The sequence below is a fragment of the Limanda limanda genome, chromosome 22 (assembly GCF_963576545.1).
Source record: "Limanda limanda chromosome 22, fLimLim1.1, whole genome shotgun sequence".
Lineage (NCBI taxonomy): Eukaryota > Metazoa > Chordata > Actinopteri > Pleuronectiformes > Pleuronectidae > Limanda > Limanda limanda.
In genome coordinates this window covers 1,287,960-1,312,959 of record NC_083657.1, presented here as the reverse complement: position 1 = coordinate 1,312,959, position 25,000 = coordinate 1,287,960, and the positions used below count along the sequence as shown (strand labels likewise).

Sequence of the window (25,000 nt, the reverse complement as noted above, 5' to 3'; positions counted from 1 at the left end):
TACGTTTTCTATTTTGTATGTTATATATTTTTTAAAAGAAGTTAAAGCCATAGTTTATTTAATTTATTAGTCCTAATGTGCGCTTAACTTTGAGTTTTAATTTAATACGACTCTTTTTCCCACAGAAACCTCTGACAGACTTTTAATATAAGTCCAGTAAGATTGTGGAAAACACAATAAAATAAATATTCCTTGAAACAGGTTGAGTTCTCGTAATGAAACTCTTCTTCTGAAACGTCTTCAGCCTCACAGGTTGAAAGTGAAGCAGCAACAGGACGAGTCTCACCTTGAAGAAGTCTGCGGCCTGGTTGACCAGAGGAGAGTCCAGTTCTGGTTTGGTCCGGATGTATTGAGAATACTGAAGGAACTGCTCCCGCTGTGTCGGAAGAGAAGACATCAAATAAAGAAGAGATGAAAGTAAGTTAATGAGAAACGTAAGTAGGAGTTTGATATGTTGTATTAAGAAAAATCTTTTTCCTCAGGATAAATTAGTAGAGGATAAAAAAGTACATTTTCTTCTGTATTATACAAAATGTCTCAAATCACAAGAAAGAAAGTCACAGAAAATGACAGAAACATTAATTTGACGTCAATTTAGACTTTAGTTTGGTTCCTGTTCCATCATCTAACAAGGAGGAGGAGCTATAATGCAGCCAGCCACCAGGGGGCGATGGAGACGAGCAGTCACGTCGTCCATCTTTATCAACAGTCTACGTTCGGTTCTATTTCTATTATTTCCTGAACTCACGTATTTGCTGAAGCAGTCCTGTTGCAACAAGCTCTGCACGAGAGCGCCCTCCATGGCCGGGAGGAGGTTCTGCGCGTGGAAGGAGCTGAGGCCGGCCCAGTTGGGGAAGAGGGCGTCGGCCTTGCCCCTGATGGAGGCCGGCGTGTCGGAGAGCTCCAGCAGGGGGCGGTAGGTCTCCTCCACGCCCTTCAGCACGGCCACGTACTGCCGCTCCGAGCTCAGCATCCGGCACCACAGCAGGTAGAGCTTACTGAGGGGCGAGCAAGAGGAGAGAGAGAGTGATGAAGAGGAGGAGGAGTCACTTCTCTGAAGGTCATGAACTCTTATTACACGGAACCACACCCCCACAGGTGGCGTTCCAACAAACAGAGAAGAAGAACTCACCTCTGGGGAGTGGAGCCGCTCCGGTCCGTCCCCGTCTCCCTCTCCGTCCGCCCCAGCAGCACGTGTTGCCGTGGCGACCCCGTGTAGTCCACCACCTCCTTGCTGCTGACCTCCACCCCCCGGATCAGCACGCCGCCTCCCGCCCCGCCCCCCCCGCCCCACCCGGGAATAGCCGCGGCCATGCCGGTGGTGATGACCGGGTCGGCGAGCGCCCGCCTCCCCAGCCAGGACATGGGCGAGCTGCGGCTGGACCCGCCCACCGGGGACTCGGCGGGTTTGGGGGTGGCGGCGCCTCGGCGGGGGGCGAGCAGAGCCTGGAGGTCGAAGCTCGGGTGGCGCCTCCTGGGGGGCTTGGGGGGGAGCGGCGCCTCCGGTGGCTGAACGGAGACGGAAGGTTTATTAAATTAAACCAACATGACAGAAGAATAGAAAACACAAGAGATCACAGAACTCACGCTCTTCTTTCCAGGATTCAGGAGATTCTGCAGGAACTTCCCTCCCCCGGCTCCTCCCCCAGCTCCTCCCCCAGCTCCTCCCCCTGCTCCGTCTCTCTTACTCCCTTTCTCCTCTCCGATCTTCAGGGTGGAGCAGGTCTGGGGTCTGAACAGCGACGCCAGAGACCCCCAGGACTGCAGCCCCCCCTCGCTGCCCCCGGCGCCCGGCCCCCAGTCGCCCCCCCCCTCCGGGCCCATCAGGTCCCACAGGCTGCCGGCCGACGGCGTCTTGGTCTTCCCCGGACCCGGGTTCTGGCCCCGGTCCGGCTGGAGGAACCTGGGCTTGACCTGGGCCACCGTCCTCTGGTAGCGCTCCACCGTCTGGGTCCAGAGCTCCAGCAGCGCCCCCCCGCCCAGCTCCAGCGCCAGGGAGCGGGCGTCCTGGAACCGTGACGGAGGGATGGGAGGGAGGGAGGCCAGAGGGCAGGTGGAGGAGGAGGAAGAGGAGGAAGAGGAGGAGGAGACGGCATCACACCACTGGCTCGCCTGCACCGGAGAGAGAACCAGAGTTACTTCCTGTTTGTTTATTTGTATTTGTTTATTTAGAAGGATCCCCATTAGCTCCGCCCCAAGAAAGAGCTACTTTTAGTGGGGTCCACATTTAAGACAAACATACAGATATCAAACATTAAAAACATACATTAAAATTCCAATATCAAACATTTAAAACATACGTTAAATTACAAATATCATTAGTTAAAATACATTAAAAGAGTTATCATACAATTTTATATTACAGATATCAAAAATTAACTTAGTGGTTATGCAATTTTACCTTTGTCATGATATAAAACACTGATATATCCAATTCCATAGATGCGAAAACTGCAAACCATGTAAGAGAATCCTACACATTTATGTACAGTACATCACCATCTAGTATCACAAGTATGCTGTACCCAAGTGTTTCATTATTTGCTTTTTGAACACACATTTACGTGTCACGTTTATAATTTCTGTTGGTCGTAGGTTCCATGACTTGTTGGTCGTAGGTTCCATGACTTCATGGCTCTGTAACCCACAGTGCGTTTAAGAGAATTGGTTTTAGCTCTGGGGAGTGAAAACCTTCCTTCTATTGCTCGTCTAGTGGCAGAGTTATGTGAGGCTACATTTTTATTCAGTTGCCTTTACTGATCTGCTGGTGTTTCAGACTGCAAGAGGCGCCATGTTGATAAAAGAGGAGCAGCAGCCATCCTGTCTTCATGTTTCAGCCGGTGGAGTCTGGCCTGTGTTAAAGTCTCTCCAGGTGTCAGGTGACCTGATGCTTCTCACCTCGGTCAGCGTGGACAGCAGCCGCTGCGTGTTGTCCAGCGTGGTCCAGCAGTCGGACAGACAGTGGGACATGTCCCTCAGCTTCTCCCTCACCGGAGGAAGTCGGATCTGGACGTTGCTAAGCCCCGCCCAGTCCAGCTCGCACCAGCTCTCCAGGACGCTGAGCACGGACAGGGTCTCGCTGTGCAGCTCCTGGAGGATTCAAGCAGATCCACCGTGAGGCCGGAGTCTGGGAAACCTCCAGGGGGAAACATGACGGAAATACAGAACTGTGGCCTCAACACACATCTGTCTACAACGTTTCCCTTATTGACTCCTCGCGTACATTGAAATATGACAAATATCGTACACACGATTCCGTGGCGTAAGCTATCGAACACTCACATTCGCCGTCTCTCTGAAGGTTTTAAACTTCTGCTGCTTGAGGGAGAGTCGGCTGAGGGAGAGAGGGGGGTCCCTGTAATCCTCCAGCTGGGCCTGGACTCGCTCAATCTCCTTATCACACTGTGGAGAGAGAGAGAGGGAGAGGGAGAGACAGAGAGAGAGAGGGAGAGAGAGAGAGAGGGAGATTTTTTTTTGTTTTGATTTTTCACAAACACTTTATTTACATATTCTTCATTTTACAAAACACTTGCTTGTATTATAATTCAAATAAATAAACAAGAGTGCTGATGTAAATAAAAACTCAGTCTGTTAAAACACTTTACAAAAAACCTGCATACAGTATTATTCATTAAATACACACAAAAAAATGCTGTTGTAAAAAACTCAGTCTGTTAAAAAGTGTGGAAAAGGAATGAGCTCATTGTGGGTGACGGTGCAGAGGATGTCGTTAAAACATTAAAAACCACAGTTAAAAGAGCCAAGAAACGTTTCAGTCTCTTGCACTCAGTGAAAACGTGATAAAAGGTTGGGCTGGGTCCAAGTTCTCCCCCCCTCCGTGACCACACAGTAGGGGGTCTGTGGTTCAGTCCGGTCTGGTGGATGCTTTTGATACAGTTCATGTATATCGTTTGTTTGTGTTTGCTTATTTCTGTTAGTAGGGGGCCGGTCTTTTCTCCCAGGCCTGGGCTCAGGATAGTTTCCGGGTAGGGGTCTGCAGCCTCTGGTGCGGTGTCCCCCCTCTGGCCTCCAGAGGTCCTTCTCCTGTGTGGAGAGCCTCTGGGTCCAGAGCTTCCGGATCCTCTGGGCCACCCGGGTGGACTGCAGCCCCAGCAGGGAGCCCAGGGCCTGGGAGCTGGTGAGTGCCGGCCCCACTGCATCCACCAGTCGCTGTAAAGTCTCCGCTCTTTCACCGTTCACGTTTAAAACAGAAAACAATAAATTAATTAAAACACACATTGCTGTCCTTTCCATCACAAGTTAATTGTCGTTTTGCTCTGAGCACCAGTTTTTTAAGTCTAAAAACTTCCTGGTCTGTGAGTCTCCCTCTGGCTCATGTGGAGTCTGGCCAGAGGAGGAGGAGGAGGAGGAGGAGAAAACAACAGGGTGAAACAGAGGAAGAAAAGGGAAGTTGGACGAGGAGGTCGAGGAGGAGAAAGACTTATGAAGAAGAGGAAAGTAAAATAAGTCTGCAGAAGGAGGAAGAGGATAGAAGGTAATATTCAACTATTTATATTAAAATACCGAAGTAACAGCAATTTCGCTCTGAAAAAGCCCAAAATGGAAATGCAAGTCCTTCAAAACACAGTAGGGCCCCCCACCGCTCGGTGCTCGGGTTCTTTCAAACACATTCATGTCAGTGTAATTATAGATTTCTGTCTTTACAAAGTGAGAACTAAATATGTGTGATAAAGGAAGGTCAGTGTTTGATTGACAGCTGATCTCTGTGCGGAGCAGAAACGTCACCACGACGAACTTTGATCAACAAACATTACGACAAAAGAAGTAAAAGATTTACACACAGAATCTAAATCACTGCTTTGAATGACTCGAGTCTATTTGGGTTTACAGAACTCAGCTGTGGATCCAGGATCAACCCAAACTCCAGCATAGAGAGGCTGAGTGAATGTGGTCTGGACACTGTGGAGGAGAGTCATGGTGTCAGTGACGCTGTAGAAGGACAGAACACCTGCACTGTGATCCAGGTACACTCCTATTCTGGAGTGTACCTGGATCACAGTGCAGAGTATTGATCCAGTTGTGATAAAAGTCATAACTGTTTCCATCACAAGATAATGACCAAGATTTATCATTGGATCCAAATACACATTCATATGAGTCTCCTGCTCTGCTGATATTCTTGTATGCGACTGCTACACAAACTCCTCCTCTCCCCCCCACCTCCACCTCCCAGTAACAACGTCCAGTCAGACTCTCTCTACTCAGGACCTGATACCAACCAGTGAATCTGTCTGGGTGATCAGAATAAGACTGAACTTCACTCATGCGTGTTAGTTTTCTGTTTCCCTCAGATAATAACAGACTTCTGTTTACTGTGTTTGGATCCATTGTGATTTCCTGTGAATATTTGAAGAAGTCAGCTCTGGTCTCTGGCTCTGGTTGTCGCAGTAAAACATCCACTTGAGACACAGTCTGTAAAATCTTTGTCTCACTCAGAATGTCCTGTAGTCGACCTCTGACCTGTGACACAGCTGCTGTCACGTCGTCAAAGTCCCTCAGAGGACGGAACCTGATGCTGGATGAGTGTGAAGATCCAGTGAGGGGTAGTTGTGTAGAAACTGGTTGTGATCCTCTGTGTCTGAGAGCTGCTTCAGTTCATGGTCTTTCCTCTTCAGCTCAGTGATCTCCTGCTCCAGTCTCTCCTGAAGCTCTCTGACTCGACTCACTTCAGTTTCCTGCTGGGATCTGATCTGCTGCTCCACATCAGAGCTTCTTTTCTCCAGCAGAGGGATCACCTCAGTGAAGATCTCCTCACTGTCCTCCACTGCTTTATCAGCAGAGCCATTGACGGCCTCCTCCTCCTGTTGAAGCAGCTTCACGTCTTTCTCTGTGTCCTGGACTCTCTGCTGGATTGTTTGTCTCCTCAGCCCGAGCTCTCTCTGCCTCTCAGTCCTTTCTGTTGCAGCTGACACTATGTCGTGATCTTTATGTTCCTCCACAGAGCAGAGATAACAGATACACTGCTGATCAGTGAGGCAGAACATCTTCATCACCTCGTCGTGACGAGAGCAGATGTTCTCCTGGAGCTTCTCCGAGGGCTCCATCAGCTTGTGCCTCTTCAATGGAGCTGACTGAAAAAGAGGTTGGAGGTGGTTCTCACAATAAGAGTCCAAACAATTCAAACAGGACTTGAGAGCTTTCAGTTTTCTCCCAGTGCAGACATCACAGGCCACATCTTCAGGTCCAGCAGAGCAGTGATCAGCAGGAGCAGCTTGGAGTCCAGTCTTCTTCAGCTCCTCCAGTGAAGCAGCTAACATGGTGTTTGTCTCCAGGACAGGCCTCGGTGTGAAGGTCTGTCCACACTGAGGACAGCTGTAGCTTCCTCTCTCCTCCTCTTTGTCCCAGTGGGTGTTAATACAGCTCTTACAGAAGCTGTGTCCACAGACAGTAGTCACCGGATCCTTCAGTAGATCCTCACAGATCCAACAGCAGAATCTTTCTCTGTCCAGGTGATTTTCTTGCTGCTCCATTTCAGCTGCTGCCAGAGACTGTAGAACAGATTCACTTCCTTCGAACAGGCTTACCTCCTTTTGGCAGTAGGTGGTGCTATCGCTATCTCTATACTAGACTTATAGATCTGTCAGGTCAAAAACACTCTTTTCTCTCTTCAGATCGTATAAATCTTTCACCTTTGCATCTAAGACATCAACAACGTTCATTTCCTGACTGGGTTTTGAGGTACGTGTCTTTGGATCATTTTTCACGTGACCTGCATAGGCTCACTACTGTTAGCTAGAGGAAACAGAAATGATTCGTTCATTTCCCGACTGGGTCTTTGTACAACGAGTCTTTCGATCCTTTTTCACGCGACCTGGATTGGTTCAGTAGAGGAAACAGTTCCCTCATTCCCTTTCGCGTGACCGCTGTTTTAGAAAGACATGAATGATAATCGTTCACACGTCATATTGACTGGTTTTGTTATTTTCACTTTACATTTACACTTACAGTTTAGTGCAGTGTAATTGTTTGCCATGATAATATAATAGTGCGATTATAAATGACCATTTCAAATCATCCAAAACTGTCATGATACATTATTTTAATGCAGGAATTTCTTCCCGAACGAATGACTCGAAAAAAGATTCGTTCATTTTACTGAACGAGATTCAAAGAACCGAGTCGGTTCTTTAAAATTCCCGCTGGCCATGGCGGCAGCCACGCCCCCAGCCAGACGCTGGTGAGGGGCAAGAAACCCAAACCACCAGATTTACAACCAAAACAGAAAAATTAAGAACGAAAACGCTCTCACTCCGACACTCGCTCACGCACCACTCTCCCAGCATGCACCAAGAGAGAGAGAGAGAGATAGAGGGCAAGAGAGAGAGATGGAGAGGGAGAGGGAGAGAGATAGAGAGAGGGAGAGGGGAGAGAGGGAGATAGAGAGAGAGAGAGGGAGAGGGGAGAGAGGGAGATAGAGAGAGAGAGAGGGAGAGGGGAGAGAGGGAGAGAGAGAGAGAGAGAGATGGAGAGGGAGAGGGAGGGGAGAGAGAGAGGGAGAGAGGGAGAGAGGGAGAGATGGAGAGGGAGAGGGAGAGGGAGAGGGAGAGGGAGAGGGAGAGGGAGAGGGAGAGGGAGAGGGAGAGGGAGAGGGAGAGGGAGAGGGAGAGGGAGAGAGGGAGAGAGGGAGAGAGGGAGAGGTAGAGAGAGAGAGAGAGAGAGAGAGAGAGAGGGAGAGGGGAGAGGGAGAGGGAGAGAGGGAGAGGGAGAGGGAGAGAGAGGGGAGAGAGAGAGAGAGAGAGAGAGAGAGAGAGAGAGAGAGAGAGAGAGAGAGAGAGATAGGGAGGGAGAGAGAGGGGAGAGAGGGAGAGGGAGAGGGAGAGGGAGAGGGAGAGGGAGAGGGAGAGAGAGATAGAGAGAGGGAGAGGGGAGAGAGGGAGATAGAGAGAGAGAGGGAGAGAGAGGGAGAAAGGGAGACATGTGGGACAGAGAGAGGAAGAGGAGGTGATTACACAAAAACTACAGGACAGATTTCCTGAAACTTAGTAAAGTATTAATATTAATTATTAAACATGTTCATCTGTTTCTCAGAGAACAGTCGATCTTGATGAGAATGAAACGTGTTTTCCTCACGGATCCGTTTTCTCTCTGATTAACTTTCCAGTTGAGAATGAACCACTGGTCCATTTCCCCCCCCACACACCTTTCCCAGTTGCTCGGCCAGCGCCGCCAGTCGTCCCAGCGCCTCCAGGTCGCGACCCCTCTGGTTGGACCCCCGGACGAGCCGGTGCAGGGCGTCGTCCACGCTGTCGTAGAGGTCGGAGGTCGCGGCGAGCGCAGCCCTGAGAGGACGAGAGTCACAGACGAGCCCGTGAGAGAAGGATCTTAAATCTCTTTTAAAAATCAGATTCCAAATGGCTGAAAAGATCTCGGCCAAATATCGCATATTTTGGAAAATATCGTGGAAAATATGTAATTTTTCATTCGTGCTCAGAATGAGCCAAAACTCATTATCATCGGGGGGGAACCGCCGTGGATACAACGAGTTTAGATCCAGTTTGAGCAGAAAATCACAAACAAACAAACACGCAGCTTCGCCCTGTCCTCCTCTTCCTCCTCCGTCTCGTCCTCCTCTTCCTCCTCTTCCTCCTCCAGCTGGTAGTAACTCTTCTGGGCTAAAAACAAACACCTTTGTTTTCCAGATGAGTAATATTTTCAACCTATAACTCATCTCCACATGATAATAAAGAGGAGTTGGATGCAGATCCTCGTCGGCCCCTCGGGACCCGGCTGCTGGTTCCTGCGTCTGTGAGTTTTTCTCTGATTCTTATTGTTCTGAAAGTCACGTCTTCTTTAAACTTCAATGCAGCCGAGCGTCATGTTTATTCAAACCGTCTCCAGAGCATAACCGCAAAAATAGCCTTTTATTATCCAACTATAAGCAGAAGCACGTATTGCTGATATAAATAAAGGTGGTGGAATATTTGTTCCACTTCTTTTTCAATTTACATTCATCATTTCTTTGTTTGGAGATACGTTCACTGACTGTGGGAATTTTAACTTTCAAACTTTTCAAACACTTTGGTCCTATTTGTAAATCTAGTACATTATAGAATAAATCGTTCGGTACCTGCAGTCTGGCGACTTCTGTGCTAATCCAGATGTGCTATTGGTCAGTCCGGCCAGCCAGGCTCCACCCCTTTGCTGCAGCTCAGTGAGGCGCTGGTCGGCCAGGACGCTCGCCATCAGCTGTCGGTGTTTGTCGATGCTCAGAGGAACCGCCTGGCGAAAAACAAGAAGATGATTCTGTTTATGACGATTACCAAAGCAAACACAGTCAAATGTGAAAGCATCGTTAGTGTCAGAATCAGTTTTAAGAAATAAATAAAGACCTTGATGTTGTCTGGCAGTGGCTCAGTGTCCATGGACTGCAGTGCCTCTCCCAGCAGCATGAGGGCGCTCTCACAACGCTCTGTCAGACTCTCAAGGCTCTGACGGGGAAAAAGTACAAGAAGAATCAGTGATTTGAGACAAAAGTTTTACACAAACCGTCGGTGAAGCAAGTTTAAAGTAGAAACTCTTTCACGGAGTCCATGAGAGAGGTCAGAGAAACACACAGACACACAGAGGACCGGAACATGTGTGGGTCTGTTTGGATAACACAACGTAAACTGTCTGGGAGAAAAACCCATTAAGAGTCTTTAAATGTCTTTTTGTTTTGTCTTTCCATGATTTGTCCTTCGCACGCAGTTCATCATGAATCTGTGACAACGCCGACCACCAGGAACATCTGCTCCCGCCAGGCGCCATTGTGTCCTCGGCCCGTCCTGCTCCTCAAACTCCTCCCACTCTACAGCCTCACTATCGCTGGGAAGAGTTTAAATCTCAAAACTCAGTTGTTATGTTTCAATTCCAGCCATTTACTCAGTTAAAATGGGAAATATCCTCCTAAACGTGATCCTGTTGCTTAGATTAAAAACATTTCCAGATTTATTTCTGTCAACAAATTCCATATCAGAAAATTGAAGAGATGTTAGATATTCAAAATAACATTCTCCAGCTACAGCCTGTTGTCTGTTTTAAGTTACATTTGAAATCTACATATTTGACAAACTGCAGCAACTCTGTGAGGAAACAGCTTTAATGTAATTTAAACCAATAAATCTGATTAAATTAGGAAAAGCACAGATAACCAGTCGACCTGAAAACCCTCAATGATCATTTCCTGCTCAATCTCCCCCAAGAGAACGATCAGGAGATCTGGCTGAAGTAGATCTACCATGAAGATTAGAAAGAACCTGTGGAGGATGTAGAAAGTTAGAGGAAACTAGAGAAACCACCCTGACCAGCGCACTGCGACCTTTGACCTTTTCATCACTGCAATCTAACAAATTCATCCTTGACTCCAAGTGACAACTGGTCAACGTCTGAAGAAATCCTCTAGAGGCCGACTTGAGATATCATGTTTTTTCGATGCCACCTTGACCTTTGCCCTTTGCCCTTTGCCCACCCCCTCAGCTCATTTGAGAATCCACATGAATCCACAGAAGAAGAACCAGCAGGTTCTCACCAGTCGGAAGGCGAGCCAGTCGGAGTGACAGTGGACGAAGTCTCCGTCCATCTCGGTGAGCAGCTGCTGCTTGTCCACAAACTGCTGCAGGACCCCGGTCCCCTGGACCATGTGGATCTACACAACACACAGGAAGTCACACAACAGACAGGAAGTCACACAACAGTCAACACAATGAGTCAACAGAGGAAAGTTCATGCTTCAGTATAAACTTTTGTCTTCATAAGTCTTCTCGTGGCTGTGGACACAAACTCGTCCTTCTTGCTTCTGAGAGCCCGACGTAATTAATTCCAGCTTTTTATTTTAGAGAAAGAGCAGAGAAAGCAAAAAGCAAGTTCTCCTCTTCCAGTTCTATCTCCATTTGTTTATCCATCCTCACGGATAAAAGAATCCACCACAGCTCAGCGTGAACATCTCCTGGGCGGGATTCCCCTTCAACATGCAAACGTGTTCCGGCGCCAGGTTCTTATACGAACCACATGGCGAGAGGAATGTTCTCATGAGGAGGAGCCAGGAGGATCTCTGCACATCAAGAGCATCGAGCTGAATTACCGGTAACATGGGAGTTATTTACGAACTCTACTCGTGCAAAACGTATGGAAACTGATTTGCTCTCAAGCTTCAGATATCAAGCGTCTGACGATCATCGAGTTTTCAGCAACAGACACAAACAGATCAGGGTTCGTGAGAAGTTTCTTCCACTTGAACGTGAAATCAAACCGAACTAAAGGAAAATGAACGGTTGCACTTTTGGTCTTTGAGCCGTGAACGTGTGATTTGCATGAGCTCACCTCGGCTCCGTCCACATGGAGAGCGACGGCCTCCTGCTGCTCCTCCAGCAGAACCAGAACCGAGCCGAGGCCTCCGGGGACCAGCAGCTGCAGCAGGAACAGAAACACAGGAACACATGTGATGGAGCCACTTCATCACATCTGCAGGAGAATCAAAAGCACACGAGCAAAAACACAAAGGGCTGAACTCTCATTCTGTTCCTCTCACCTGGAACTTGTGAAGTGCAGAGAGGCAGCGGGCGGAGGGGGCGGAGCCTCGGCTGTCCATCAACACCGTGAGACCTTTGTCTCTGGCTGCCGGCCTGATGAGGATGGACGGATGAACGGAGGGACGGAGGGATGGAGGGACGGAGAGCAGGAGTTAGATAAGAACACACTTCTTTATGAAATGAGACACCTGCAGCTAGAGGCACAAAACTTGAATTATCTAATTCTACGTGGAAAGCTGGAAGAAGATAGATAGATAGATAGATAGATAGATGGATAGATAGATAGATAGATAGATAGATAGATAGATAGATAGATGGATGGATGGATGGATGGATAGATAGATAGATAGATAGATAGATAGATAGATAGATAGATAGATAGATAGATAGATAGATAGATAGATAGATAGATAGATAGATAGATAGATAGATAGATAGATAGATAGATAGATAGATAGATAGATAGATAGATAGATAGATAGATAGATAGATAGATAGATAGATAGATAGATAGATAGATAGATAGATAGATAGATAGATAGATAGATAGATAGATAGATAGATAGATAGATAGATAGATAGATAGATAGATAGATAGATAGATCGATTGATTGATTGATTGATCTATTGATTGTTAAATGGATGGATGGATGGATGGATGGATGGATGATGGATAGATAGATAGATAGATAGATAGATAGATAGATAGATAGATAGATAGATAGATAGATAGATAGATAGATAGATAGATAGATAGATAGATAGATAGATAGATAGATAGATAGATAGATAGAGAGAGAGAGAGAGAGAGAGAGAGAGAGAGAGAGAGATAGATAGATAGATGGATAGATAGATGGATAGATTACTTTATTCATCCCCGAAGGGAAATTAAGTCGTCATAGCAGCCGGTATATTTGAATACAATAAAATACAATAGAATAAAATAAAAAATATTGAGGTAGAAAGAATAAAAACAGAAACACAAGATAAATAGGTAGATAAGGTGCAGTGGCAAGATGATGGTAATAGTACTGATGATATGATGGTAATGTTATTGTTAGACAGTATATAAAAATAGTACAGTATATATAATATATAATATAACATAATATATATTTATATATGATAGTAATTATACCAATATAATGGCAGTATATAGTAGTAATGGCAGCAACAGTTTATATAATAATAGTAAATATAATAATAATAATGATAATAACATGTACTCATGTATAAATATGTGTATATAGACTTATATATACAAAGAATATACAAAGAGTATGATATAATATGATATGAAATATAGTAGAGGTATAAATATAAGTATTTGACTATACAATAGATAATATAATATACTATGAGTGTAAGAATATGTAGACAGAGTGTGCAAAAGACAATATTATTGTATAAAATGATATATAATATCAATATGGTTTATATTAACACATATCACATATGATGTGAAGTCAGTGTAAATGGAGCGGAGTGTTGTACAGGTACACAGTGCAAGGAGACAGGTATATTTAGTGCAGAAGGGGGGGGGTTACCGGGTGATGCTGTGGTAGCAGACCAGGACCCGAACCATCTCGTCCTCACAGGAACCCTCCGCTGAGGCGTCCGTCTCCGTGACAACCAGAGCACGTCCCAGCCGGTCCACCGTCCCTGTTGCACCAGAGAAAGTACAGCGTGAATACAACACGAACCAGGAACTGCATTTCCCACAATGCTTTGAGAGCTGCACGCAGAAGGTGTAATGTTGCCTGAGCTGAATTAGACATTTTTAAATAAAGTCTAGGAGTTAAAAGGTGCAAGTTATAGACTGAATATAAAGATGGACGCCACAACAACGTCCAGACAAACTAAGAAGAAGTGATTTGAGCCTGAAGGAAACTCGCCTGTCAACTTCAGCCCCCCCGACTGGAGCAGCTCTGTGTCCAGCTCCCTGAGTCGGGGGGGCTCTGTGGACAGGACGCCGTTCAGCTGCTCGGGACACGTCTCTGCCGCCGGTGGCTCGTCATCAGAGTGGTCACATGGGGACGGGCCGGGTGGTCCGTTACAGACGGACAGAGACTCAGCTTCCGTCTCTGTGGAGAGAAAAGAGAGAATAATCAAGATGTAGAACATTTCAAATCCGATGCTAGTGTATTAACGTCTAATTTCTGACTAGGGTTGCAAAATTCCGGGAATATTCAAAGTTGGAAACTTTCCATGGGAATTAACGGGAATATATGGGAATTAACGGGAATTAACGGGAATTAACGGGAATTAAAGGGGAATTAACGGGGAATTAACTGGAATAAACTGGAAATGTTGTAGGTAATTTATACTAACTGTATTTACCTTGTCATATACAGACATAAATATAAACATTTTGTTGTGTCATAGGCTGATTTGAGCCCTGAGGAAACTTTGGGCACTTGACTATATGCTTCTGCATCGTTGTGTCATTCTTAACATAGGTCTTTGCACAGTATTTGCAAATGTACACAGCCTTTCCTTCTACATTGGATGAGGTGAAATGTCTCCACACATGAGAGAGTGCACGTGGCATTGTTCTGTAGAATAAGATGAGAAAAAAGTTTGTAAAAAAACACTAATGCAATGCCAGAGATATAAATAGTTAGCCAAACAATTGGAATCGTCTGTAAACATATTTAACAATTGATGGATAAATGAATGGAAATAGTCTAGATGAACAGATGAACAATCCTCAATCAGCATGATAATATATTTTCCCAGTAATATCATGGAAACTTACCTGACTAGTCCTTCACTCTACAGCAGGCCTCAGTAGCCCTGCTGTAGAGTGAAGCATGCTGGGAGTTATCTGTGCATGTGATGGAAGAATGACCAGTGGAGGGTTGAAACTCAACGTTCCATACATCTTTAAAATAGAGTTTTGAATGATGTTTTTATTGCTCAGCGTTTAATTTGGTATTTTTTTTTTTTTTTTTTTAAATTCCCAAAATTCCCGAGCTAAACTTCCCATGTAAAGTTTCTGTAAAGTTTCCGGAAATTTACCGGAAACTTTCCGCCCCTTTGCAACCCTATTTCTGACCTCCGTTGCTTTTCTCGGTGTCCTCCGCGGCCTCTTCGGTGGCCGTTGTCACCGCGTCCAGTTCCCCAGCCGGTTCTGTTTGTCCCGTCTGGTTCTCCTCGGGGACCGGCAGCTCGGTGGAGGTGGAGCTGCAGGTCGGACCTGTGGGAGGAGCTTTACCCGGAAGCTTCGAGACCTTGTGGTGCGCACGCCCCCCCGACCGGGCTCTTCCTCTGGCCCCCTTCCCCTTCCTCTTCCTCCTAAAGACGTTTAATAGAAAGTTAATAATCACGCTCTCCGGATGTAACGTTCCTCAGAGTGAGGTTTGTATGATCTGCTTCAGGAATGAATGTATGTACGTCGGGACAATCGGTCCCTTGTGCTCGGAGGTTGCACCTACGTGTCACGTGTCTGGACTTTCACATGCACGTGTGAAGAAGGAAAAGATGAAAGACGTCAGTGAATCATAAGAAAAGCATCCGTACCGTGGTGCTCGGAATCCTGCCGTTTTAACTTCCTTTCCTCTGGGACACATCCTGTCCTCCGTCTTCCCTCCCTCACGTTCCTCTGCCACCTTCGGCTTAGAGGAACCCGTGGTTCTGGATTCACTGTTGGTGATGTCACTTCCTGGAACGCCGGTGAACGGTCTCTCTGGTGCGTCTGATGTGGGCGTGGCGGCGTCACTGTCGCCGCTCGGTGGTTTATCAGCTTCCTCGAAGACCGAGTCTGAGTGAGACCCGGGATCCGAGTGGCCCTCGACCACGTGCTCCACCTGGTGGTTCGTCGACTCGTGGGTTTCGTTAGTGACCGAACTCTCGCGGCTCTCTGAGTCTTTACCTCTGAGCTCGTCTCTGCTCGGCTGCACCAGGCCGCTGCTCTCTCTCTCCTTGCCGACGCCCGGCCTCCTCTCCTTGGACCGGCCATCAAAAAACAGCTGGCTCCCCCCGACGCCTCCCGAGTCCCGGCTGGTTTTATCTCCTTCGTCAGAGTCGAGGACCGAGGAGGAGTAAGACCGCCTCCCTCTGCACGGCTCCGCACCCCCTGGAGGCGGAGCTAACGTGTCACCTCGGGAGTTTGCCGCGTCTCCTTTGGAACCGAGAACAGCCCGGAGGCTACCGGACCGCTCCACCCGCCCGTACCCCCAAGCTCTGCCGTTCCGGAGCTTGATGGCCTTGCTTCTCCTGCACAGAGGCAGCGTCTTGGTCTTGGAGATCCCATGCATCTCCAGGTACCTTTGCCGTGGGTCCACCCCCCCGTCCGGACCCCCCCGGGGCTCCAGCAGCTCCACATAGTCCCCGTCGAGCTGAGGGGTCCTGGCCGTCCGCCCGAGCCCGTCTTCGCTGCGCCTTCGCCGGGGGGGCGCGGACCCAGAGTCCCGGCCGTCCGGTTGCAGATCATCTTCCTCCTCGTCCCAGGACCAGGAGTCCAGTTCCCCGGAGGAGGAGCCCCCCCAGCCCCCGAGGCTGCTGCCCCCCCCCTCACTGGGCAGGCGACCCGTTACGGAGCCGTCGTAGTTCGACATCGAGCCGAGTTCCTCCGACGGGTCGTGGATGAACTTTGGGTAAACGACTTCCTTCCACGGGATCCGAACCACACCATCGCATGTGCTGACCAGGCAGGTGTCAAGTCCTCCGCCCACTGCGTGAAGAAGAGAAGACATGATTTATACATTTAGTTCAGTTCCTCTGTTTCAAGGTTCTTGACCACCTGCTGAGTTTCTCCTCCCATGTGCCCCCTGGTGGTCACTCCTCACCACACATCTGTTTCACTTCTTTATTTTGCCTTCAGGATTTACTAGTTCTTACGTGATCGCTAAGAAAAAACTTCCAGACACCTCATCAACTAACAGGAAGAAGTTATTATTACTGTAAACACTTTATTATTGCATTAATATTATGCATCAAGCTTATTAGATCTGCCCGAGGAAACCAGGTCGGCTGAGTCAGAGGTTTTATTCAGTTTCATCACGTTTTTAAAACAACACAAATCGTTTCCTTACCTTCTCTCTTGTGTCCTCGCTCTTTGTTGATGCTGTGCAGCCACTCGGAGGTGAACACTAGGGGGTGCTGTGACTCGGGCACCAGGATTTCCTGAACGGTGCGCCCCCCGGGGGCCAGACACTTCAGAGCCAGTCGGGGGCAGCGCGTGGAGAAGGGCACCACCTGCAGGTAGAAGTCGTTACTGCGCAGGAGCCTCCAGTCCAAGGTGGAGAGCTGGACGACGACTTTCTCTCCCAGACACAGAGGCCAGCCGGAGTGAAGGAACAAGCAGCCCAGGTACTGAGACTGGGAGGAGAGAGAGAGAGAGAGAGAGAGAGAGAGAGAGAGAGAGAGAGAGAGAGAGAGAGAGAGAGAGAGAGAGAGAGAGAGAGAGAGAGAAAGAGAGAGCGGGAGGTCAGCGTCTAGAGAATCAAACCTTCAGATCGTTACGTTTTCTCTCTGTAGCTCGTCTGGTCGTAGTGATGTCACCGACCTTTACCGATCTAAACCCAACTCTATTTAATGCTCAGGCACAATCTCTCTCTCTCTTTCTCTCTCTCTCTCTCTCTCTCTCTCTCCATTTCTAGAACCAGCGCGACGCTATTCAGGAGCCCGTCTGGCACCGAGCCGCACGCCGCACGCCAGTGTCAGACATGTGACTCACGCCGTGTTTTCTAAAGAGTAAAAGTGCTTAGCTAGCATGACCGGGGGGTGGGGGGGTGTGGGGTGGGCAGTGTGAGTCAGAAACATGTGGACGTGCCACCGCTGAGAGGAAAACGAGTTTAACAACAAAGTCGAGTCAACAACATGAGTCTAAATATAGAGAAGGACCACAACAAATCATAAGTACTGAAGGAGTGTGTGAGTTTCTGTGATCCAGACTCATGAGACCGGATCAAATTATATTCTCGACCTCTCCTCCATCTTGCTCCATCTCCACTCCTCCGCCTCCCTCCCTCCCTCCCTCCCTCCCTCCCTCCCTCCCTCCCTCCCTCCCTCCCTCCCTCCCTCCCTCCCTCCCTCCCTCCCTCCTGATATCTGTCCGGCCTGCGATTAGCATCCAGAAGCATGTGTGTGACTTTTCCTCTCTGAGAGCGTCTGAGACATTCTGTAGCTGCCTGTGTCCTCCTCCCTCTCGCCTGCTTCTCCCTCAATGTACCCCAGTGTTTCCTCCGCCCCCCCCCCCCCCCCCCCGGCCACCTCCCATTTCTCCTCAGAAAAAATTCCTCAATCACTCCACTATAATCTGCACAACCTCCAGCATCTTGTGTTTTCGTGCAGGCCGGCCCAGTGAATGAAAGCCATGTTCATTCTCTCCCTCGACTCCCACGGCCGCTCTGTTACTCATTCTTTCTTTCTCTCTCTCTCTTTCTCTCTCTCTCGCTCACATGTGGAAGGAATTACTGCCGTGACTCACGGCCGGCCCGGGCTAACTCCGCCCGGCGACAATCAAAACAAAGTTTGCTCACAACGGCCCGTGCACGACTGTGGAAGCTGCAGAGAGTCGCATGGGGAATGTTTGTGCATCTGTGTTGTGTGTTCGGTGAAATCCTCAGTTTCTCATTTGTTCTCTGCCCGACACAATTACTCTCGAGTTCCTTATATCATCTGAGTCGTGGAGCCAGGACTTGTTTTATTTCTCTGTGTTTCTCTGCAGCCCCAGAGGCAGGAAACCAGCTCTTCTGTCTGCAGGCGGCTGCTCAGGATCATATTTCACCAGCTTCCTTCACTGTGTGACCGACATGCAGTCTACACATATACACTATACACACGCTGCAGGTTCAGAGAAGACCCTCCACAGTGTAGTTCACTGTTGGAGGGTCACTCAGGTCATGTTATGGAGGCCTTGACCTTTCCCCTTGTGACCAGGTTCTAGTTCACAGACCTGACGCTCGGATCCAAGACGGACTCAGACTTTTTCGTAGAGATTTGACAGTTTAAAAAGTTTGTTAATATTTGAGAGCATGTGGTAGAACCCCCGAAATAACTTGTATAGCAGAAAAGTGCATAACTCCGCAAATGCCTCTGAAATTCAAACAAGTTTCTACCAAATTGCATAAATTATTGAATTTCGTGAAAAGTTAAAAAAACACCTCATCTTACAATGTTACAGAAAGTCTGCAGGTTCGATTCCCATGATTCTCTCACTCCCCCCCCCGCTCTTCCTACTGTTTCTGTCTCTCTGCATCAGCTAATAAAGACAAAAGAAACTCAATACTCCGACTTGGACTTGTCCCAACCGACTTGCCGTAGAAGATTTACGATCAAAGACCAGATTCTTCACCACAGCTCCTTCTCACCAAAGGAATCTGAAATCGCTGACAGCTCACACATCTCTCTGTCTCTCCACATGTGACGTGGGATGATCCTGTTTGTGATTACGCAGCGATGTGTGTGTCCTGTGTGCGCGGCGGGCGGCGGGCGGCGGGCGGGGGGGGAACTCACACAGGCGTGCTGCTGCAGCTTGTGCAGGAGGTGCTTGGCAGGAACAAAGTAATCCAGGAGGTAGCGGAGACTGTCGTGTTGATACGTCGACTCCAGGACGGAGAAGACCTGGAGGAGGACACACAGAGAGTCAGTGGACAGGACAGAAGTCTGTGGATGGAACATATCATATCTTTACTCTTGGAATGAATGCCCATGTGTGGCTGCAGGGGGCGCTGCTGCTCAGTTACAGTCCCACTCTGTTGCTTTAATGGAAACAGGATCATGGTCAGTTCTTGGTTGTGTTGGCGTGTGTCAGTTGTGTGTTTCTCTGCAGCGCTGCCCGGCCGTTTCATTGAACCTGCGATAGCTACATCGGAGTGAAGGTGTGCGTTTGGGGCGTGTACCTGGGAGAGGAGGGGCGGAGCCGTGCTCTCAAAGGGAGGATACAGGGACGAGAGCGCCCCCTGGACGCAGTCCTCCATCGCCTCCGAACCCTGAGAGACACAGAGAGGGCACGAGAGGGTTAATCCAACGGGACACTGAATCAACCCTAATGTCTGTGTTTGTGTTTAACAGCCGGCTTGTCTCGCTTTCTGCTGACACACACAGACACACACACACACACAGATACACACATGGACTAATATACACACACATACTCCAGCTTCCTGTTGTAAGGTCTGGGGAGCGTCAAACATTTCCTCCAAGGCCCGGTCAGTGTAAGAACCCCCAGAACAAAAGAGCTACTCCCAAACACACACACACACACACACACACACACACACACACACACACGCTGACGCACACACGCACACACACACACACACACCATGCATGCATGCACAGTTGCATGCACGCTCACACACATCCTAACGAGGTGGAGGGTGACGGAGCAGCAACACGCATGCTGTTTATTTTTCTACACTCACTGTTGCTGTGGTGACCTGCAACTTTTTTCTTCTCTCGTTCTTTTCTTTTCCAACTTCTCTCTCTCTCTCTCTCTCCTCCCTCTCTTCACATCTGCTTCTCTGCCTCTTTTCTCTCGGTTCCCACCGCCCACTCCCTCGTTCCCTCATCTCCCATCTTCTATGTTTTTTCCTCTTTCCTCCTCTAAGGCCGACTCTCTTTGTTTCACCTTCGTCCGACTCCATGAAACTCATCTGACAACAATTACCCCGGGTTCCTCTCTCTCTCTTTCTCTCTCTCTCTCTCTCTCTCTCTGTTTCTCTCTCTCTCTCTCTCCTCCACAGACGCATATTGTGCAGAATGCCGACAATAACCGAGGGGATGGATAGAGCGGGAGAGAAACCAGACTGGGAGAACAGGGTGTACGGAAAAAGAGAAGAGTGGCTGGAGAAGGAGAGCGAGAGCCAGGAGAGAATGAGCTGGTGGGTTGGGGGGGGGGGTGGGGGGGGTTTGAAGAAGACCTGGGTTCCACAGAGTTTCAAAACGGTTCCTCTGGGTTTGTTTGTGCTCAGAGGGGAGTTGTGGTCTGCAGCCACAGAGGAGGAGAGAATGAGACTCAGAAACAAGGAAGTGTCTGAGACAAAGTTTAGTTTCTATGACGAACTGACAAAATGAATTCAACAAATAAAAAGGGTTCAAGCTCAGTCTGGAAGGAAAGACTGGGACACGTCACACAGGACAGACAGTAGGACAGATGGGGACTGAAGCAGGAGAACGTTTTTAAGAAGGTTCTTTAAAACTTTAAAAACATGAAGCTGCTCTGTAGCTGAATGTCCTTCACGTGAGATCAGGTTTCTGTTTCTCTCTCTTCTCTCCCGGCTGCAGAGACAACTTCTCATCTGTGATTTCAGCAAAGTGGCACCAGGCTCCAATTCATGCAGATTAATTTTTCCGGAGGAATTCTGGACGAGCCCTGCACACGCAATTTGGAGGGGAAAACAAATCTGAATCACAAAACTTTCATAAATGTTGCTGAACGCACAGATTTGTTTTCCAGAAGAGGCTCAAAAGGTCGTGTTACTCTTTTTGTTTTTCCTGAACAAAACCGCTAAATCTCTTATTTCGGAAACCACAGTCAAAACATCTTATTCTAATGACGTAAGACTGATGATTTGTTACAGAGCTGAGAGTCGGAGGGATTTACTGAAAACAACATCCAACAGATCCTCTATTGACCAATCGCAGTCTCAGCCGTCAATCATCACATTTCAACCTTTGAAGCAAATACTAATCAAAACCAAACTTACTGGAAAAAGCTATTTTAACGTGTACTTTGAGATGTCAGTTTGGTCCATGTCCCATCTGCTCACATGGAGGAGGCAGGGTTTATGACTATAAGCTGCAGCCAGCCACCAGGGGGCGATCATGTCGTCCATCTTTCTATCTTTCTATTCAGAGTCTCTGGTATAGATGTGTGATGTTCGCAGGACATGTTGCAGACGACAGAAAGTCTCCCTGGAGGCGGCTGGTGAAGGTGTCTGGTTGTAAAGAGGCTCTAACATTCTCCCGGCTCACGGACAGAACATATTGAGTCTAGTAAAAATCCCAGCGGGGGGGTGGGGGGGGTTTGTGGGGCCAGCGGGAGCTTCCCCCTCAGATTGAAGTCTCCCACACCCGTTGAGTTACTTCATCACTAAATTAAAGTCAAAACTAGAAAGCGTCCACTGATCTGCTCCTGAGGCCTGTGGGTGTTCGATTTCACACAAACACAAACACACAACTCGTTCGTTATTGTGTCTTTTCTGCAGCTTTTGTTCTTGCAACAGTCTCTCGGAGGCGACTGGGAACCACCATGCAGATGGTTCCATCTGGCTCCGTGCAGCCCCTGAGGTTCAGAGCAACGTGCCAATCATACCGCTTCACCACTGAAGTGTTGATACAAACAGGCCGTTCAGGTGCTGGGAGCCGTGAGTGAAGATGGACGACACGTCTCCACCTCCTCCCAGAAATGAAGCCCAAGAGTATCCTGGATACAAACGCTGCCATCTTTTGCATTAGGAACCAGAGTCTGAGCGGTAGCGAGGCGTGAAGGCCGGCGCATGCTTCTGCGTTGTCACGGACCCGGAAGCGTAAGAGCCCTTCCGTGCTAACGTACTTACGTGTCCCTTCTTACGTGCTTACGTGCGTCGCCCAATTTTTCTAACTAGACGGCAAAGCTCCGCAAGCGTCACGTAGCCGGCAAGGCTGTGATTGGTCAGCTAACTACATAATTTCCAGAGTCGCATTTCCGGTTCATGCCCGATAATACCGGCAGAAACCACGGAAGATTTAGAAAAACGAATATGGACCAAATAGAAGAGAACTTGGCAGAAGAGATCCGACACTATGACCACGAGTATAACCCGTCACTGACTGATGGATTTGTCCGCTAGAAAAAGGCTCTGAGGAGCCGCCGTGGCGATGTAAATAAACTTTGTGTGTGGCACGAAGAAGAGCCGACTTCGACAAAAAACATTACTCCCCCTAGTGTTCTGGCCGGGAATTGCTTTGCAACACGCGCAACGCTTGGAAAACCATGAATGACAACGAGTCCTGCGTCACAACTGCGTGAAAAGCCGCACACGCCGCTGCAGAAGCATGCGCCGGCCTTTAGCTCGGTTCCGCTCCGTCACCATCTTCCGTTCTTGCAACTGGAACTCGTACAACTCGGGTGAATCGGGTGTGACGTCGTTCTGAGGTGTGATGGAACCAGGTGAAGGTCCCTGAACCTGCCTGACCTACTGAAGCTCAGGTTGGATTCTACAGGACGATTGAGAAAAGGAAATCAGCCTCATGTCCCGGACCCTCAACTCCTGGTGGCTCAGGCATGACCTGCAGCAACATTGAGTTTTGACCGTGTGATTCACTCCGTCACCACGGCAGCACCTTCCCCCCCCCCCCCCCCCCCACATGGAACCTCTGGTGTCGTGTTTGCTTGCCTGAGCACTCGACCTCCAACAGGATGCACCGCTGCTAACATCCAAAGAAAGGAATTTCACTCTGGAAGCACAAGCACTCAAACGCACTGGGAGTTACGATGCTGCTCCTCCACCAAAACCACACATTCCTCCCTAACATGTGAATATTATGAACTTTCCAGTAGAATCGGAGGAAATGTTCTTAGCGTCGAACACAGAACACGTCTGGGTGATTTATAAACTCTTTTCCTGTTTAACCAAACTCTTCTGGTACCAGTGCTTCTAATGCAATTATACACTTTGCTGTTCTTCACAGGCTGAGACGTGCACGTGAAACAAAACGTCCGTAATGGAATTAGTAAATTCGATTTCTTCTCAGGACAAAAGGAGCCTCTTGTGTAAAAGGAACGATAGATGAAAATTCACTTCCTCTCCACTTCAGTCTCTCCGGTGTCACCTCGGCCTCGGACGTCCAGAACAGAAGCTTTGCTTTTATATCTCAGATTTTCCACCATCAACACGTTATCACCACATAAACCCGAACTGACCAGGTAATGAACAGATCTGAGTCCAGGACTTTGACAGTGATCCTTACCATGATGTTCATATAGTACAACTACCTGCAGAAGCAAGTACACCACATGTTACAAAAGTAAAAGTACAATAGTAGAAGAGATTAAAACTACTGAGATAAACTGGATCCACGAGAAAAATAACATACTAAAGAGAGTTAACAACTAAATCCTCTAATGTTTCTTTTTGTTCTGGCCTCTTTACTGACACACCTTCTATCATGGCTTGGGTTTCCTGAGTGTTCACAGGCAACAACAGCAGAGGTCTTGTACCCACAATGCACTTGGTGAAACCTTCCCTTCGTCCAATGATATTTACACCCTGTGGACGTTGAGTCACCAGTAGGGTTGCAAAGGGGCGGAAAGTTTCCGGTAAATTTCCGAAAACTTTCCATAAACATTCCATGGAGAGTTAAGCTTGAGAATTTGGGGAATTTTGAAAAAAAAAAAAAAATAAGCAAATTAAACGCTGAGCAATAAAAACATCATTCAAAACTCTATTTTAAAGATGTATGGAACGTTGAGTTTCAACCCTCCACTGGTCATTCTTCCATCACATGCACAGATAACTCCCAGCATGCTTCACTCTACAGCAGGGCTATTGAGGCCTGCTGTAGAGTGAAGGACTAGTCAGGTAAGTTTCCATGATATTACTGGGAAAATATATGAGCATGCTGATTGAGGATTGTTCATCTGTTCATCTAGACTATTTCCATTCATTTATCCATCAATTGTAAAATATGTTTACAGACGATTCCAATTGTTTGGCTAACTATTTATATCTCTGGCATTGCATTAGTGTTTTTTTACAAACTTTTTTCTCATCTTATTCTACAGAACAATGCCACGTGCACTCTCTCATGTGTGGAGACATTTCACCCCATCCAATGTAGAAGGAAAGGCTGTGTACATTTGCAAATACTGTGCAAAGACCTATGTTAAGAATGACACAACGATGCAGAAGCATATAGTCAAGTGCCCAAAGTTTCCTCAGGGCTCAAATCAGCCTATGACACAACAAAATGTTTATATTTATGTCTGTATATGACAAGGTAAATACAGTTAGTATAAATTACCCACAACATTTCCAGTTTATTCCCTTTCATTCCCGTTCATTGCCGTTAATTCCCGTATATTCCTGTATATTCCCGTATATTCCCGTTAATTCCCATGGAAAGTTTCCAAGTTTGAATATTCCCGGAATTTTGCAACCCTAGTCACCAGTAGAGTGCGAGCGGCGTCGCTGAGGTCAAGCGGGACCGTGTGCAGTGAGTCAGGACGGCGTCGGACATGGACACACGGGACAGAATCAGGGAATATGTGTCACTTGTGCGTCAGACTTCCTGTGTTTCTCTCCCGTACGCTGACTTTCAACGGAAGAGGCGGCGGTGGCCTTCCGAACAGATGCTTGGCACCGAGAGGAAAAAAACAGACAGAGAGGGGGAGAGGTGTAGAAAAGAGAGAGAGAGAGACGATCGGAATACGGTAGAAATCAAAAGGAAATTCAAAAGACTTAAATAGCACTCGGACTGTCAGGTTATGAAATAGATTGAGCGATTAAGAAAGCAGATTGAGAAGGAGACAGACACTGAGG

At 47.8% G+C, this 25,000-nt stretch overlaps 1 protein-coding gene across 1 annotated transcript in view; it reads right to left on the bottom strand.

Annotated features, from left to right (window-relative positions):
- The window catches only part of arhgef40 (Rho guanine nucleotide exchange factor (GEF) 40), a 38,647-nt gene that overhangs the window by 9,884 nt on the left and 3,763 nt on the right, over window positions 1-25,000 (bottom strand). The window contains exons 2-20 of the mRNA XM_061066405.1: window positions 19,376-19,465; window positions 18,990-19,097; window positions 16,565-16,850; window positions 15,051-16,203; window positions 14,587-14,825; window positions 13,424-13,612; window positions 13,076-13,190; window positions 11,528-11,621; window positions 11,320-11,406; window positions 10,529-10,645; window positions 9,351-9,449; window positions 9,089-9,240; window positions 8,162-8,300; window positions 3,283-3,402; window positions 2,899-3,090; window positions 1,588-2,112; window positions 1,133-1,509; window positions 749-998; window positions 287-376 (exon numbers count right to left, since the gene is read on the bottom strand). Of these exons, the coding sequence (XP_060922388.1) occupies window positions 287-376; window positions 749-998; window positions 1,133-1,509; window positions 1,588-2,112; window positions 2,899-3,090; window positions 3,283-3,402; window positions 8,162-8,300; window positions 9,089-9,240; window positions 9,351-9,449; window positions 10,529-10,645; window positions 11,320-11,406; window positions 11,528-11,621; window positions 13,076-13,190; window positions 13,424-13,612; window positions 14,587-14,825; window positions 15,051-16,203; window positions 16,565-16,850; window positions 18,990-19,097; window positions 19,376-19,465 (4,422 nt within the window). The remainder of the gene's footprint in view (window positions 1-286; window positions 377-748; window positions 999-1,132; window positions 1,510-1,587; window positions 2,113-2,898; window positions 3,091-3,282; window positions 3,403-8,161; window positions 8,301-9,088; window positions 9,241-9,350; window positions 9,450-10,528; window positions 10,646-11,319; window positions 11,407-11,527; window positions 11,622-13,075; window positions 13,191-13,423; window positions 13,613-14,586; window positions 14,826-15,050; window positions 16,204-16,564; window positions 16,851-18,989; window positions 19,098-19,375; window positions 19,466-25,000) is intronic.